This window comes from Polypterus senegalus, chromosome 17 (genome assembly GCF_016835505.1).
Source record: "Polypterus senegalus isolate Bchr_013 chromosome 17, ASM1683550v1, whole genome shotgun sequence".
NCBI classification, from domain to species: Eukaryota; Metazoa; Chordata; class Cladistia; order Polypteriformes; family Polypteridae; genus Polypterus; species Polypterus senegalus.
In genome coordinates this window covers 13,267,519-13,285,542 of record NC_053170.1, presented here as the reverse complement: position 1 = coordinate 13,285,542, position 18,024 = coordinate 13,267,519, and the positions used below count along the sequence as shown (strand labels likewise).

Below are 18,024 nucleotides of genomic sequence, written 5' to 3'. Positions count from 1 at the left end.
TTGTCCACTGCTTTTTTTTTTTTGTTTTTTGTTTTTTGTCTTCCATCCTGTGGGGTGGCGTTATGTGCCACCACACCTGCTCAAAGCGCTCTGTTCTGTAGTCACCTCGGGCACTGGAAGAAATGAGGAGGACTTGGAAACCTTTATTGACGAGCGTATCAACTGTGGCCACTGGAGGGTGGGTGACCAGCTGGCCTCGGTCATTCTGACCTTCATGATGCACTAACTGATTACCATGAGACCTACTATCTGATTTGCTCGTTTCTGTCTTGTGACTTGTAGACCTCCAGAGGTTTATTTTTTCTCCTATGGCCATCATAGGAGTTTTTTGTTTTCCTCTCCTCCATTTCAGCTGGTGAAACATTCACATTCAGGAATCAAGAACTTCATCGACATCCTAAACCAACGGAAACTGCTATGGACTGTTCTGTTTGGTTTTGTATCTTTTCATTAACTTTAACAACATCAAACTGTTTCTACTAAATGGATTGCCTAGGTAGAATGTAGATACTACTATATATATTCATTAATATGTATATACATATATATATATATATTAATTTGGATCTGGCTGTTCTATTGTGAACTGTAATGTATAAATATATAAATAATTTAATTAGAAAATGTTTTTCTGATAAGAGTGAAGTTTGTTTGGCTCTTTAGTGGTTACATGTTGCTTAACAATAACAAGTTGATTTTGTATTTAGTATATTTACATTTATTAGAACTAATCATAGTATTAATTAATAAAAATAATCCAAGTAGATAGATAGATAGATAGATAGATAGATAGATAGATAGATAGATAGATAGATAGATAGATAGATAGATAGATAGATAGGAAAGGCACTATATAATAGATAGATAGATAGATAGATAGGAAAGGCACTATATACTAAATAGATAGATAGATAGATAGATAGATAGATAGATAGATAGATAGATAGATAGATAGATAGATAGATAGATACTTTATGTGGTATATCTTTGTTTTTGTTGATTAATCTGTGGAAAGCACCTTGAGTTGCATGATAAGCTGATAAAGTTTTGGTTTTTTTTTTAATCCACGCTCTCAAGTATAATTTTGCTTATTTGTTTTTTTGAGATTTTATCCTATCATACCCTCCCTCAGTATTTTCAGACACCTCCCTCAATATTTTGGTCTGGCACAAGGACTCATGCTAGTGCTGCCAGTTTGGCCTCAGACCTGCTCACACAGTTCTGTCTCCATCATCCTCTGAGTGGTCCTTCCTGTTGGACATCTCTTCTGCTTAATGTTTCATTAATGTTCTAATACATGATATCATCCTTCACCTATTTGTAAAAGTGACAACGAGAATAAAGATCTACCTTTCTATCTACCTATAACCGTAGAAAAAGAGTTTCTTTGTGGAATGTTGGGTGCCTCTTTAAGAATAACCAGCACCCGGGGTCCAAGCACATATCAGACTGCACAATATACAGTAGTGCCTTTAGAGCACCACAGCGCACTCCTTAAAATTCTTATATGTCCTGTCTTTGGAAAAATGAAACCTTGCGTAGTGTAATTCCACTGCCGTGTCTCACTTTCATGCAGACACAGGATTTAAAAATGTGCAAAAATGGAACAGCTGGAATTATGTAAATAATCTCTGAAAAGGTGATTATGTACCCCTCAGCTGACACCCACGCTCAAATATTTAGGGATATCAAAGATACAGTGTATCCCCCCCAAGCATTCCCATAACATCACCAGTCACCACTGTGCCTGCATGTACACCTACATGACAAGGAAACAGTAATAGAAAGAAAGAAAGAAAGAAAGAAAGAAAGATGACACAGGCCACCATTTATCCATTCATTTTGTTTTAGTCTGGAGATGGGACCTATCCAGGCCGCTTTGCGTACGAGGCAGGACAGGCTGGAACACCAGAAATTACATAACCCGTCAACTCCCACACCCAGCCTCACATTTTTGCCTTTGCCACTGAAATTCCGAAAAAGCATGAAAACTTTTCACGGAAGTCCTCCATTCTAGAGATCGAACCGTGGTTCAAATAGTGAGCGATGGTAGAAATACTGCTCCGCCAGCGCGTTGCCAGGCACATGCACCCACATGCGATGGGGAGTTACACGAGATCGATCTCTTTTTTAAAAATCTATCCACAGCATACCATTAGAATCTCGTGTAACCCGCGTTCATATACAGTACATACATGGAAGCACGTGCTTAATGATAAATATCCTCAATGCATCCCCTCCTATTGCATTCTTTCAAATATATAAATAAATCATTCAGATAGGAGCGCAGATCGCGAGACGGGGGCATGCGCGTCAGAATTTTTTTTTTTTTTTTGGTCATTCAAAGGCTCCTTTCCTGCCGCCCAGGGAGTATTGATTAGAACCTTTCACCCCACCCCCGCCAAAACACAAACGCATTCCTTCCAAACCCATCACCAGCCCCCATCTTCCCTCTCAGTCCAAAACGTTGCATTTGAAGCCAACAGATGGCCACACGGTTGCTACACAAACCTCGGCTCTGGTTTATATATGAGTGGATTAAGTCACACACTGACGGGCATGCGCGAAGCGGGCGCGCGCACTCACACACTTAAGCACACATTGCACATTACAATCAGCAGTGAGAGACTCTCATCGACACCCACTTCTTCTGCTCGTGAAAGGGGACGGCCCTCCAGTTTCTCTCACACCACGTGGTTTCCTTTTTGCAAACAAAAAAATTGACTCAATTTTTTTCAGGTCGATTTTATTTAGAGGCGGTGCCAGCGGCTGCAAGAAGGTCCTGTGACAGCGTTGGGTACGACTGTACGAGGTTTGGGGCAACGCGAAGGGAACATTTTTTTTTTCTGATCCCGCCATACTACCCCGGCTTCAGTTTGATCCGAGACGAAACTCTTCATTTAATAATTTTCCAAGAGGGAGGTCTTACTATTTTTTTCCCAGTGGCTCAGTTTCTCAGAAGCGTCCACTCTTCGCCTTCCATTCAATTGATTCGAACATTTTCAGTTCCGCTTAACTTTTCGTTTGAGTTGTCGGCTTTGTGACACTTGCATTTTTTCTGATTTGTTATTTGCAATACCTGTTTGTTGGACTGAGTCAAAATATTTGCTTCAACACCTCTAAACCGTTTCGGTTTTTCTGGGGGGGGTGACGATCTTACTATCCAACATGAACAAGCTATACATTGGAAATTTGAGTGAAAACGTGACACCAGAGGACTTAGAGAAAGTCTTTCAGGACTGCAAGATTCCATTCACCGGACAGTTTTTGGTAAAGACTGGCTATGCGTTTGTCGATTGTCCAGATGACCAATGGGCAATGAAAGCCATCGAGTCATTTTCTGGTAAGCTGTTTAATGCATGGATCTTCCTTTGCATATGTGTTGTGTGTGTTGGGGGTGGGGGTGGCTGATGGGAATAATCAATATAGTAGCCATCCTCTAATTACTTTATGCTGAGTTCATTTTGGAACGCTGTTTACAAATCATAAGAGAAAAGACGCGTTGTCTTGCTTTTTTTTTTAGAAAGTAGAATGAATGTCAAACATGTAGCACTCGAACTGCCATAGGCGGATGTATGGGAGTGTACTGTCAGTAAGCTGTTGTTTTATACATTAGACCAACTTTCACGGGGCGTAATCTAGTTTCTTTAAAAAAAATAATAACAATAAAAACATAAAATAAGTGAAGCCGATTTCGGAACGGGGGATGCACGGAGAAGCCACGAGAGGTGGAATGGACCGAGTTCCTAAAAGCTTTTGGCCCCCCAAGCCGCCCATCCAGAGTGGCGTCGCCCTTGCTGCTTTGGCTTTCTATACATTCAGAGCTATACGGTCGAGTCTCCTCCAGCTCCACCCTCCCCTCCCCCCTTTGCCAAATAATGGGCCATTATAGATTAGAATTCAATTACATCGGAACAAAAATACCCGTTGAGCGGGTCCAAGGGCGGCGAGCAGGGCTCTTGGGGTGTCCTCTACTTTCAAGAAGGAGGCGCCCAGCACCTTGAGCGCTGTTTTGGAGAAATGTGGATCGAAATTGCGCTTTACATTTCGGCTGTATTTTGCACGTTTCACGTAGCATGTGATGTGTTGTATAGAAGCGCGAAGATCGCCATGCTGCCAGTGATAAAACTCTTTTCCTAACGCCCGGGTGCAGGATCAGTCCAAGCAGGTCACCGCACCGTAAACATCAGGCACACAACCTCATTTATTATCATCGTTACACTAATTGATATGATAATAAAGTCAAATAAGCTTTGAAGTATTAATCGCCGTGGCCACTTCATAATTTAATTTGTTTACTAAGAAAGTTAACTCCGAGCTTCATGTTGGAGAAAAAAAAAAAAAGAAATTATCGATTTGATGGTTTTCTGCAGAGAGGCATTTAATGGTTTTCAATGGGCAGGAAACTTTTTCTCTTTTTTTTTGGCATTTTAAATAGACGAAAACAACAGGGTAACGTGTTACAAAATAATGTTGTATACGTTCATTAAAGATGGCTTCAAATTTGTTATGATGTTTTGTGAGAATGTATGTGGTGGTTTAAATAAACTTCTATAGAATGGATTTGTTTGTGAAATTACTCTGTAAAACGTTTTGTTCATGTTTTTTTTTTTTCTTTATATATTGTGAACTCTAATATAAAAGTTAAGATGATCGATACAAATTACAAGGAATCAAAACACGGCTTAATTTTGTTTTTAGGAAAAGTGGAGCTGCACGGTAAACGCATTGAGGTGGAGCACTCAGTCCCTAAAAAGCAAAGGTATTTTTTTTAATATATATATGTATATATGAATTTATTATTGAATCGTCGAATGTTGTATAACATTTCTGAATGCTTATTTGCATGACGACTTGAAAGAAAAATAAAAAAGAAAAAAAAAAAAGAAAATTGCTTTGGGACCAGTGAGCAATGTGGCGGTCGTTGAAAGGGCCAGGGTCAGTGGTGGGTCGATATGGGCTAGCTTGTTTCTAAAAGTTTATAGAGTGGCTGGAGGGTTTTGTGCAAGGAAGTTACTTCGTGTCTCCCTTTTCAATGGAAGTGAATGAAACTCACACTGTTGGGAGAAATTATTGCTGGGACACCACATGCTGCATGGGACTGAGGAGAAGGAAGCTGAAGGTGGAGATTTGCTGCTGTGTGCTCGTCTTGCTTTCTGAAAGTTCCAAAGTGCGTGTCATGTACAGCTTGTTTTCAAGTTATCAATGAATATTTGTGTGATCATTCATTTGAATTTTAGCTGCCAGCGTTCACAGAGTATATTGTAAATGTGTGGTTTGACTGGAAAACTGATTTAATGGGTAAACTTGTAGACATATTTAAATTTTAAAGGGGTTCAGTAGCCTGCTTTATTATCCCCCTTTTTTTTTTTTTTTTTTTTTTTTACAAATCACCTAGAGCTCAATTTTCAAATACGAAAAAGATTTATAATCAACTAGTCATGTGAACGTACAGTCAGCGCACGTTTTCATTCAACTGAATAACTCACACACACACAGAGACACACACCATATACTTTTATGTGAAGTTCTAAAGGATCACTCTGGAAAGCTTCATAGCCAACCAGGTTTCTCCATATATTGCAGTTTCACTCATACATGCAAGCAAATAACTACCACAAACACTTTTATCAAGGGGAATTTTTGAAAAAGTTATCTGAATATATTGGATATTCGTGTATTATTACAAGTAATATGCACTATACATACACACATAGCAGGAAATTCCTTAGGATTATTTGGAAAAGCTGTATGGCAAATAAACATTTTTACTGTATTATAAATCCACATGTATTTGTAAGCAAAACAGACACATACATGATATATACATATTGTATGCACTTATCAAGGAAAATTTGTGAAAAGTTTCATAACCAAGTAGTTATCTGAATATATTGGATATACATGCCTTAACAAAAGAAATACACACTCTACCTATAGAAGTAACTGGAAATTCTTTAAGATTATTTTGACAAAATTCCTAGTGTGTGTGTGTTATAAATTCACAGGTACATAATTCATTCATATATATATATATATATATATATATATATATATATATATATATATAGTAAGATTTTATAAAGAATAATTTTTGAAAAGCTTCATAGCCAAAAAGATAAGTGTATATCCTATTAGTTCATATGTGCTTGTGAGCAAATACCAACCACACATTATGTATATATATATATATATATAAATATATACATAGCTTGAATTTATAATGGATCATTTTTTAAAAGCCTCATAGTTAATAAGATATGTGTACACACTTTAAATTTATATATACATGTAAGAAAAATCCTACATTTTTATTATGCTATATTTGTATAGTATGACTTTATAGTGGATCACTTTAAAAGCCTAAGAGGTAACAAGTTTTGTGTACATGCTTCAAATTTATATACAAATGTAAGCAAATATCAGTGGTTCATTATACTGTATGAATTTATAATGAAACATTAAAAAAAACCCTCATAGTTAATAAGATCTGCATAGATGCTTTAAATGTATGTACACATGTAAGTAAATTTGAATGGTCTATTGTATTGAATAATATTGAATAAAAAGCCTTATAGTTAATCGGATATGTGTTCATGCTTTATATTTTTATCAAAGTAAATATTAATAGACCTGATTATGAACTATAAACAATTAGATGTGTGTGTATTGAATAAATTCATACAAGCTATAAACAAACACACATTTTATTTATATATGTATATATTTGTATAGTATGAATTTATAATGTAACATTTTTGAAAAGATGCATTACCAGTGATATATGTGTATATACAGTTAATTCATACATATACATACATACATACATACATACATATATAATGTACTGTATATATGTAGATAGATACTTTATTAATCCCAAGGGGAAATTCACATGTATGTATATATACAGTATATATATATATATATATGTGTGTGTGTGTGTGTGTGTGTGTGTGTATATATATATATATATATATATATATATAACAAAATACCTTGCACATATCATATATAGTATGAATATACAATGATAATTTTTGAAAATTTCACAGCCAAATAATATTTGCATATTATCAGGCAAATACCAAATATGCACACACAGCTCATATTATATATTGTTAATTTATAAAGCATTTTGGAACAGTTCATACCCAACAAGTTATGAGTTGCACATACACCCCCAAGTAACTCCCTTACACAATATGCATACATACACGTGCAGTAGCGACGTATAATTTTGAAAATGTTCAAAGTCAGCAAGTTATCTCAATATCCTACAAGTTGACACAAACATTTGAAAAACACCATAGACGTTCGTTGCATATACGAGCAGTACGAGATTATAAATAAAAAGTTTATATACATATTTACACGCGCACGAGCAAGGGAGTAAGGCACCTAGATATGTGTAAGGCATTGAGTAATCAGTAACTGAAGGTCATTCTTTCAAATGTTCCTAACTAGCACATTGTGTGTGTGTGTGTGTGTGTGTGTGTGTGTGTGTGTGGAGTACACAGGCACATGCACAGGGTAGAGGGCTGTAGACACCATCATGTTTAAAGAGCTGGATTACAACTCTGCATTTGAAAGGCTCATATTGGGTTTTACTTTTTCCTTCAGTGAAAACGTGTTTTTGTCATCAAGAGATTTCCTGCTTGGACGTTTTCATTGTCTTGTTAATTCGCATTAGAAAGAAATAAAGAAAGAAACTTCATTTTTGGTCCATGCGGTTGAGTTGTGGCCGTTGATTGCTTTAAACAAATGTGAAAGTGTTTCGTCTAATTTGAACTGTACTTGCTAAGCTAAGATCAACACAATCGAATTGAGGGACTGCTTTATATTTTTTTAGATGTAAATGTATAACTAGTACAACGCTTACAAATGTTGTATTTATGAATTCTTAAAAGTTCCAAATAAACTGTTAGGGTGATTTTATGATTATTTTTTTTTTAATTGATGAAAAAAGTTTGCCATGGTGGCTCCCAATCAGTTGTGTTGTTCCTCGCCATCACAAAATGAAGGTGGTGGAGTCGACGCCGAAGCTTTATTCTATATGACTCTGGGCCTGCTAGGCGTTGCCCTTCAGGGATTCGTTTGCAATTTACGATTTGTTTACGTGAGCTCGCTTTAGCTCCCGCCACGTGTGGAGTGGCCGAATTGAACAAAATCGAGTTTGTAAAGTAGCAGCAGCAGCATTGTCAATGCACACTGGGGCCACACATTTCCTGCCTGCACTGCCTTGTGAGCGCCTTTCTGCAGACAGGCTCATTCTGGTTCTTCATGTTGACTGCACCAGGGTCGTGGATTAAAGGGGCCAAAAAAAAAAATCTGTTCAAAACACTCGCACTGTCCACTCTGCACACACTTTAAAGAGGCACTTGATAAATGCTTTTTAAAAAGTTTTCAGTTCTTCCATCAGTATAATCCTCTTGCTTTTATTTTTTATTTCATATGGAATAATTCTGAGCGTAACTGTTAACGCAACACCACCAGCAAATTCTATTAATAATGGATTTTTATTCTGTCTCTGTTGTCTGGATTCTGTTCATGTTACACAATGTTTGGATGTCTGGAAAATGCTGCTTATCATTATAGCAGGCTGGAATTGCTTTCATGTTACAGAAAACTGTTGTAGGGCTTTGAAATGTGGACTCGTAAGCAATCAAAATAACACACTAAAAATAAAAGTTTAAAATAACACACGCCTGAGAAAAAAAATAAGGCAATTGAAACCCATGGTGTAAGAACAAATCTTCATCAAAAATCTAAAATAAATTCTTGAGAAAAGCCCAGTGCTTGCTACACAAGTCCCCCATAGTGTTCAAATGTGCCCGAGCACGTGCTCCCTCCCTCCCTCAAACCCCAAATTGCGCGCTCACGTCACTCGACTGAAAATGGTGGGCAAACTGGCAGCGCACTCCCCTCACTATTCCATGTGCCTCACACTGTCCCCCTAGGCCGCACTCTCTCTCTCTCTATCTCTCTCTCTCTCTCTCTCTCTGTCTTCTTCCGCTTGGGACCATATGAGCTAATAACTCTCCAAACTGGTAAATGATCAGTTTATTGTGGACCCTGAAAGGATTTCATCTTTTGTTAGAGCAAAATGTTTCACCATTCTGTTTACGCAAGGGGTGATTGTGCACCATTTTATCCCCCAGTTGATTTTTGTTTCGTATCTCAATAAATCCAGGTCTGCAAGTTGTGCTCGACCATTAAGGACGATTTTACAATGAAAATCGTCTACCTGTTTCTGTGAAAATCGTCGTTAACAAAGAAAAGTCTACGACACCACTGAGCCATGATACAACAATCCACAATTGACAAAATGTGTACTACATGTAGAAAAAATCACATCGGGGGCAACCTTATATTAATTTCAATTTGTATTATACACAATTAAAATAAAAATCTTTTAAATTAGAAATAAAAAATATTCAAATTTTGTTTGGATCATACAATGTGGTTGTATATAGCGCTCGCTGCTTCCTGCCTTTTGAGACACGTGGCGTTTGTATCTTTATTTAGCAGAGGCTCCATTTAGAAGATCATTTTACCTTGCTCTGTTCTTAAACAATTCGTTTAAACATTCCCCTTAAATCTAAATTATAACTGTAACCTAAATTATAACCCTGTTTAAAAAAAAAATCTTACGTGTATAAACATGCATTTTATCAACGGCAAAAAAAATCTTTTCAAAAGACAGAAGAAGACTCGTTAAAATCAACAGCGTAGTCCGCAATTTTTAATTTTTAGCCCATTGGTGTGAAAGTTGAATTTAAACTGCAAAACTTTTATTTTTTTAGAACATGTAAATATTTAAAAAGAATTGTCTGGGAAGACGGTCAAAAATCTAAAAATTTGATGAAAATCAAAGAAAAGTCTTCACAAATATTGAAAAGCACGTGTGTGTGTGCAGAGAAAATCTTTAGTGCAGCGGCTGTGATTTTCATATTCGTAACTGATCTACAGTAGTGGTGTTTATATACGAGCACACATACACACACACACATACACTGGGGGTGTGAATTAATAAATACACATCCATATCGAGTACAGAAAAGTGACTGCGTTTCTAATTTGTATTGTCTGCTCCTAATTGATTTGACTCTGACATGAAGTGTTGCTTCTGTATACCTAGGAGGTATGATGGGTGAGGGTCTCCAGAATGAAGGGGGGTTGTTTTCTTAAAAAAAAAAAAGTAGCTAGTTAGCTTTGTAAAAGGCAACTATGTGAAGTGTGAAGCTCTTACTCTAATTTTGACTCAATTATAAAGAGTATACCTGTTCCATTTTGTGGATCATTTTTGAGCATTTAATGTCTGTATTGCTCTCTGCAACCCCCTGAATTGGATTAAGAATGTTTCTATCTATCTATCTATCTATCTATCTATCTATCTATCTATCTATCTATCTATCTATCTATCTATCTATCTATCTATCTATCTATCTATCTATCTTTCTGTTGTAGTAGCTTTTCATGTCTGTCTATCTCATGTTTTTCATATCTAGGTATGTAGGTATGTTTGTATGCATTTATCTTTTATATAATGTCTATCATATGAGTATGACATCTCTTTGAAAGTTCACATTGGTGCCTGTATATTTCAGAGTGTGGAGTTCCTTTATACCAACAGCAATGTACTTTAATAATGTCTCACATTGACTGGAATTGCTCATTTTATCTCACACTAAGTCAGAAGCTTTTCCTTTTTTTAGTTTTTGTTCATTTTAGTCAAACAGGTGTTCATTTGTCAGGGGTTTGTTGATTGCCATAATATATTTAATTATTGAGCATTTGTATAAAAAAAAAAAAAAGCAAATTCCTCCTAAGAAAAAATAAGGTGCTATCAATATAGCAGCTCTGTATTAAAATAAGTGGGTCCAGCAAAAAGGTGTATGTGTGTTTAAATGAAAAAATACTTATGATAGCTTCTAATGTTCAACTTCCTAACTTTCTTCATAACTCAGTTCTGAACGGAATTTTTGCTGTTGCATCATCACTCTCTCTTTCCCATAGTCTCTTATCTGTGTATCTGTCTGTCTCTCTTTTAAATAGTGTCCTATCTATCTATCTATCTATCTATCTATCTATCTATCTATCTATCTATCTATCTATCTAATATTGCCAACTATACTAAAGTATCTATCTATCTATCTATCTAATATTGCCAATTATACTAAAGTATCTATCTATCTATCTAATATTGCCAATTATACTAAAGTATCTATCTATCTATCTATCTATCTATCTATCTATCTATCTATCTATCTATTCAGTTTGTGTGTGTGTGTGTGTATATAGAATATATGCAATATGTATTTGTATATCTAGAATGCAATTGTCTGTCTCTTGATTACTTGTGAACTAATGGCACTAGAATCTTCATCTTAAAAGCTTATGACCTCAAATGTTCCTGAAATAAAAAAAAAGGTTAATAAAATGTTTCATTTTAGGACCATATATACACACGTTTCCCTAGTATATGTACATAATAACCCTGTATATATAATATGTGTGTGAGTGCCTGTCTTTGTGGAATTGCCTACTGACAGACGGACAGTTTATTCTATAGATGTTACTAAATAAAGCAGCTTGTAGTGAATGCACACACTATACGGTTTTATTAACTTTATATGCTTGGGAGACAAGTGTTTGTAGGTATTCTTATAAACCGTGACGCGTGTACAGTGTGGTACAATCCTGTGAACTGCGCTCGGCTGATCCTGCAGGTCATCTTAGCGATGCCTTTAGCCTTTGTGATATGTCTGCGTAGCTGAGTATTTAGTTTGTGGTTTTCGACACTGACAGTCCACTCAGACCCCACACTCTGCTTCTTCGGACCCCTAAGTGGCTCCAGTTTCCCCAGCTCTCTTCCACTGACTCAGGTGTGTGCAGAGAACATGGAAGAGAAAGAGCTAAAATGTACTCTGATTTCTTATGAAGTTGTTTTGGTCCTCTCCAAAAAAGAAACTAATTGGCTGTGTGTTCTCTTGTTCTAGTTTTTGCGGACTATTCTGGAATGACAGCTCAAGTTAGCTGTTACACAATAAGTTGAAAGGGAAACGCTGAATGTTTAGTTGATGTCCCCATGTTTCACAAGGAGGTGGCTTCCCTTGTTTTGCTGTATCTATTACTTTGTACTCGGGAGTTGATGGTGTTTTGTTTTTCTCTTTGGCTTCTGCCCTTTTGATGATGCGTGTGGCCTGTTGACCACGGTTTTGAACTGTCTGTCAAATGATTAACTCAGAATTTCTGTAGGACACACCAGATAATATAAGCATTCTGGCTTCAAATTGTACCAGAAGCATCAGATCTATATATTTTTTTTTTTTTTGGCCAAAACTGGTTCTCATAGTCTGTCTCCCTTGGTTACATGTCTCTGAAACTTTTACAACGAATACAATTAAAATAAATTGCTCTCCAATAAAAACAGAGAGTTTAACACTTTGCTTTAAGCAATTAATCTCATTTGCTTATGTGCCTGTTTATGAGAGCCAATGATTCTGGGGTGCTGCTCCATATGCAGATGAACGTCCTTTTTTTTTTCCTTTGTGAAAACATACTCTGTGATGTCACTTCCTGTATAGAGCACAACTGCCCCCACAAGTATGGAAATAGGGTTAAAAGTTTAAGTTTAAAGCTCAACTAGTGAGGATTGGCTTATTTAAGGCTGTAAGATACGGTGCAAGTGCAGAAAGTTCCCAGACCTCTCTGCCGTGTAGAGCTGTAAGAGACATGCAAGGCGTCTCCTGCATTTTAAGCTTTTTCTTAACACAACAAACCCTCTCATACCCCCCAAACCCCACCCTCCTTCCCATCTGGCCAGATCTGAGAAATTCACCTTTCTATTCTTATCCCACCACTGCCTCCGGATACTGGTATTAAATTGCAGAATGGGGGCATTTTAAAGTAGGACTGCAGTATCTCTGTCATTGTGCTGGGTGCATGTGTGAGAAGGTGTGTCAGGGAAGTGGGGAACCTCTTAAAGATGAGTTTCAAAAAATAAATAAATTCCACGTGGGACACTGTGTGGCAGCCATTTGCCTTGATGTGCACTTGTGTGCCAAGATTGACTTTATGGCAGTCAGTGGTCAACTTTTAAAGTGTTTGTGACAAGCCAGACTTTCTGGAAGCTGTTGACCCACATGTGCTGTCACATAACCCTCATGAATTGTCTCTGAGGTTCAAGTGATGATTTAATGAAACAGAAATGGCTTCTGTGCAGTAGAGACTGTTGTGTAGGTGATGTGTGTGCACAAGCTGAAGAGGCAAGTGGCACGACGTGGAAAGCAACATTCATGAGGCTGGCTTTGCTCTGTGGTGGGCTGGCATCCCCATCCACTGTAGCTCTTGTTCTCGATTATCTACCTGCTACCCCGAGTGAAAAGACATCTGGATTATTTTGAAATCAGTTTTGCACAAAATGTATGAATTTCTTCAAAATCGTTTCATTTATTGACTTCTTTCACCCTTCTGGGAAGTTCAGTTTGTGCAGATCATCCAAATGATTAAGTAATGTTTTCTGAATGATATGACTTGGAAAAAAAAATTTTGTTTCATATATTGCCCCCTGTGTATGTAAATTACTTGTGTCTGTGTGGAAAGAAGTTGGGAGGGTTGCAAAAGAATTTTGACAACAAAAAAAAAATTTAAAGAAGACTCAAGACCCAAAGAGACAAACTTTGAGCTGTTGGACCTTCTTGTGAACCTCACTGTGTTTGAACGTGAAAGAGAAAAGGGCGGCAGTAATGTTTGTCTGAAAAAGGGGGGATAAATAAGGCAAAATAAGAAATAAAATAAAAAACATGTAATTAACTGGGAAGAAATGAAAATTTAACTTGTATCTTTATCATCTGATGCGGCACTTTTCTAGCTTTGTTTAGAAGTACTTGGAAACATTAGAGTGTATCGTCTGTGAAGGAAAAAAATAAAGGTGCAAATATATATATATATATTTCATTATTTGTATTTAAAATACATATCTCTATGTTATGACATATTTCATAATGATATACGACATATTTCATCCCTTGTACTTAAAATACATATCTCTACGTTATATATATTTATATATATAGATTTCATTACTTGTACTTAAAATACATATCTCTGTGTTATAGATATACAACATATTTCATTATTTGTACTTAAAATACACATTCCCTGTTATATATAATTATGCTTACAAATTAGAAATGCAATAAAGTGTTGAGATTTCATCAGTTGATGCAGCTCTTCCTGATCTGCATTTTTATATAAATAATATGAATGAGTGTAGCCTTAATTATTGTGTATGTGAAAAGGAAAAACGAAACAGGTGAACAGTGGCTGAAAACAAGAAAATGAATATGAAAAATAGAGGAAAAATATGTAAATACACTTAAGAGAGTCAATGTGTACAAACTGTGGAGTGTTCATTCTGTAATTTCTGATATACATTCATAACAACAACAACAACATGTATTTCTATAGCACATTTTCATACACACAGTAGCTGAAAGTGCTTTACATAATAAAGAATAGAAAAATAAAAGACACAATAAGAAAACTATACATATACAGTACATATACAGTAAATGAAGTCTTGCAGTAGTTTGTATCTTTTGTATCTCAAGAGGAGAAAAATGAAACAAAAATGGCAAAAAAAAAAAAAAACAAATAAATAAAGCTAATAAAATGTGAAAAATAACAAATTGTATCTTTATAGCCTGATGCAGCCTTTTTGTTGCTCCATTTAGAAGTAATTGAATTGGAGAAGGGCTGCATTAGAGTGTGTTTGAAAAGGGGAAAAAATAAAAGTACAAATAATGAAATCTATACAATGTATTTGTATATTATTATCGGGGCTTAAAATAGATAAATGTATTTGTATATGTATGTAGTGAAATCAGAAACACAATGGAGTGTCGATGCCGCCCTCCTCTAACTCCTGATGTACATTTTATTTAAATAACGCGAATGAGTGAAGCCTGCATTAGTGTGAAAGTGAAAAGGAAAAATGAGGTGAATATCCGCTGAGTGACTGAAAAGAAAAGAATGAACGTGAAAAACTTCAGAGATACAATATATATATATATATATATATATATATATATATATATATATATATATATATATATATATATATATATAAAAAAAAGTTCATCGATTTAATAGAGCCCTGCTGTAATTTCAATGTACATTCGAAATGCAGTAAAGGAAGTCTTGCAAAAGGAGAAAAGTAAAATAGGAAAAATAAAGCAAAATCACAAACAAACTTAATAAACTGTGAAAAATAACACGATAAACTGTATCGTTATCACCTGATTAAGAGCTTTGTTTAGAAGTAGCTGAATCCAAGAAGGGTCGCATTATAGAGTCTGAAAAGGAAAAAAAAATCTATGCAATATCTATGGAATTTATTTCATCATTTGTACTTAGTACTATGGTGGTGTACCGTGTTAGCCTTTATGAATGTAATGAGAAGTCAAGCAAAATGACCCCTTTTATTGGTTAACTAAAAAGATTGCAATATTATTACAATATAGTTAGCCAATAAAAGGGGTCATTTTGCTTGAATTTTCATTGTTTGTACTTAAAATATATATTTATATTTCTATATCTATGTTTAGAAATTAGAAGCACAATGGAGTTTTGAGAGTTTGAAGCAGCCCTTCCATAACTCCTGATAGGAGTTTTTATATATATATAATACAGTATATATATATAAATTATGTGTATATGAATGAGTGAAGTAATGGAAAAAAAGAGGTGAACAATCAACTGAAAATAAGAAACTGAATAGAAAATAAAATGTGTACAGAAACTTAGATAAAGATACAGTGGGCTGTTCAGAGTTCATCCATGAATGTAGCCCTGCTGTAATTCACAATTATACATTTATATACAGCATAATTATACAAAGTCTTGCAGTACTTTGTATCTAAAAAGGAAAAAAAAAATAACAAGTGAACATCAGAAGACTAACTGAGAGAAAAAAAATGAAAACAGTGAAGCAATTGAAGTAAAATAAATGTATAAATACAATGGGATTTTGATGGTTCACTAAATGATGCACCCCTTTCTTTAATTCCCTATAGTTGCATCTGTCTATGGGTATATAAATTATAAAAGACCTGCATTGTTGTGTACTTGAAATGTAAAATGAATTAAAAATAAATATAAATAGGAATAACAGAGAAAAGAAATTTATAATAAAGCTAAAAATGTAATATCTGGGCTGCTGAGATCTCAACATCCCATGTAGCCCTCCATACATATGTCTGTGCATACGATGTAAGTGGAGGGCTGCATTCGTGTAGCTGAGAAGAAATTACTAAAAAATAAAAGAAGGTTAGTCTGATGCTGAAAAATAAAAACTAAAAGTTAGAAATACAATATTAAAGGACCTTTATCACCTGACGCAGCTGTGCATATGTTTCTATATGTAAATTAATTACAGAATTAGAGACTTATATGCATCTGCCAAGGGAACATCTGTTGAATGATTGAAAATAAAAAATAAATATGAAAAAGCTAAATAAAAAAAAATCTAGAAGTTCAATAAACTGTAGAGATTTCACCAACTGGTGTACCTCTGTGTTTATTATATATAAGAATTAGAATATATATGTATATGAATTAGTATATGAAGTGCTGGATTAGCCTGTAACTGCAAAAGAAGGTGAACATCAGAGGAATGTTTGGAAACAAAAAGTTAAAAATGAAAATGAAGAAATAAAATAAAATAAAGTTAGAAAGATGAGATTTGGCTCTAGAGGATTCATCAACTGATTGAGCCCTTGTTTAATTCCTTAATTTTATAAATGTGTGTATATACTGTATAGTATATGTGTATGTATGTGTGTTTATATTTATATATGAATGTATCCATGTGTATGTATATTTATTTAATAAATAATAATAATGAAGTATACATCGAGAGAGATGAACAAAGGGCTACTCTTACGTACAGCTACCTACAAAGTAAAAAAGGGAAGGTAATCCTGATGATGGAAATAAAAGAAATAAAATAATAAACCCAGAAATGGCTTCTTGAGGCTGTTGAGCTTTCATTGCTTAGCAAGTCCGTTTTCAGCTCTCTATGTATTTCTGTGTATGTCTGACATATTGGCTATGAATCGTGAGAGTGTCTGATTTATTTAGTATCTGCAAAGTGTAACCAAAAATAAAAATAAGAAAATGGAGACAAATAATAATAAAACAAAATATTTGGACTGATGAGCACTCATCATCTTCTGTTATCCTTAGGTATTTCACTATATTCTATATATAAGCATGTATATGAACTGGATGAAGGCTGCATCAGAATGTATACAAAAAGGAGAAAAATATTTTAATGAGTTAAAAATAAAATAGTCAAAATGAAACTGTTTGAAGTAGACGATCCTTTTAAACTGTAATGTACATTGTCACGTGTACATGAATTAAATGATTCATTAGAATGTATACGCTGATTAAAGAACAATGGTGGAAGTCAGTTTATTGATTTGCGACTTAAAGTCACAAAATAAAACGTTTGGTCCACTGAGCCTTTCTGGTGGTGTTGTTCGCTAACTTTTCTTATCTGTGTTGCTTATCGGCCCACAATGAAGTGTGAATCTGTGTTTACGGCGAGACACACCACAATCTCGGTTTAAATGACCATTTGTGGCGAAACTGTGATGACGAATTTCATTTCATAATATGAACCGGCTTATTACTGTACATGTGGTGACTGGTGCTGATAGAAGTTCATGTCAATTATGAGATGCTCCCTTTACAGTGTGTCTTGTGTTTTGTTTCATGGAATAAAATAACAGAAACTGACGTCAACTCGCACGGTGGCTGTTCTGCTGTGATTTGGGTTTTCTTGCTTGGTTGCCATTTTCCTGTGGAGCTCCTCCAGCAAAGTTGGAAAAAACGGAAGAACCACCAAGTAGATCTAAAGAGGCCACCATAAAAGATGGAGGGCTGTGCAAAGATAGACAATGTACTGTCCGGTTGTGTGGTGTCGTTTGTGTTTAATATTTAAAACAGGGG

The 18,024-nt window shown here is 35.3% G+C and overlaps 1 protein-coding gene across 2 annotated transcripts in view; it reads left to right on the top strand.

Moving 5' to 3' along the window:
* The first annotated feature begins 2,637 nt into the window (after window positions 1-2,637).
* Window positions 2,638-18,024, top strand: part of igf2bp1 (insulin-like growth factor 2 mRNA binding protein 1) — a 172,101-nt gene continuing 156,714 nt past the window's right edge. The window contains exons 1-2 of one of the 2 annotated variants that reach the window (XM_039739584.1): window positions 2,638-3,343; window positions 4,702-4,762. In XM_039739584.1, the coding sequence (XP_039595518.1) occupies window positions 3,169-3,343; window positions 4,702-4,762 (236 nt within the window). In that variant the 5' untranslated portion in view covers window positions 2,638-3,168. The remainder of the gene's footprint in view (window positions 3,344-4,701; window positions 4,763-18,024) is intronic. The other variant, XM_039739583.1, reaches the window with a different exon arrangement.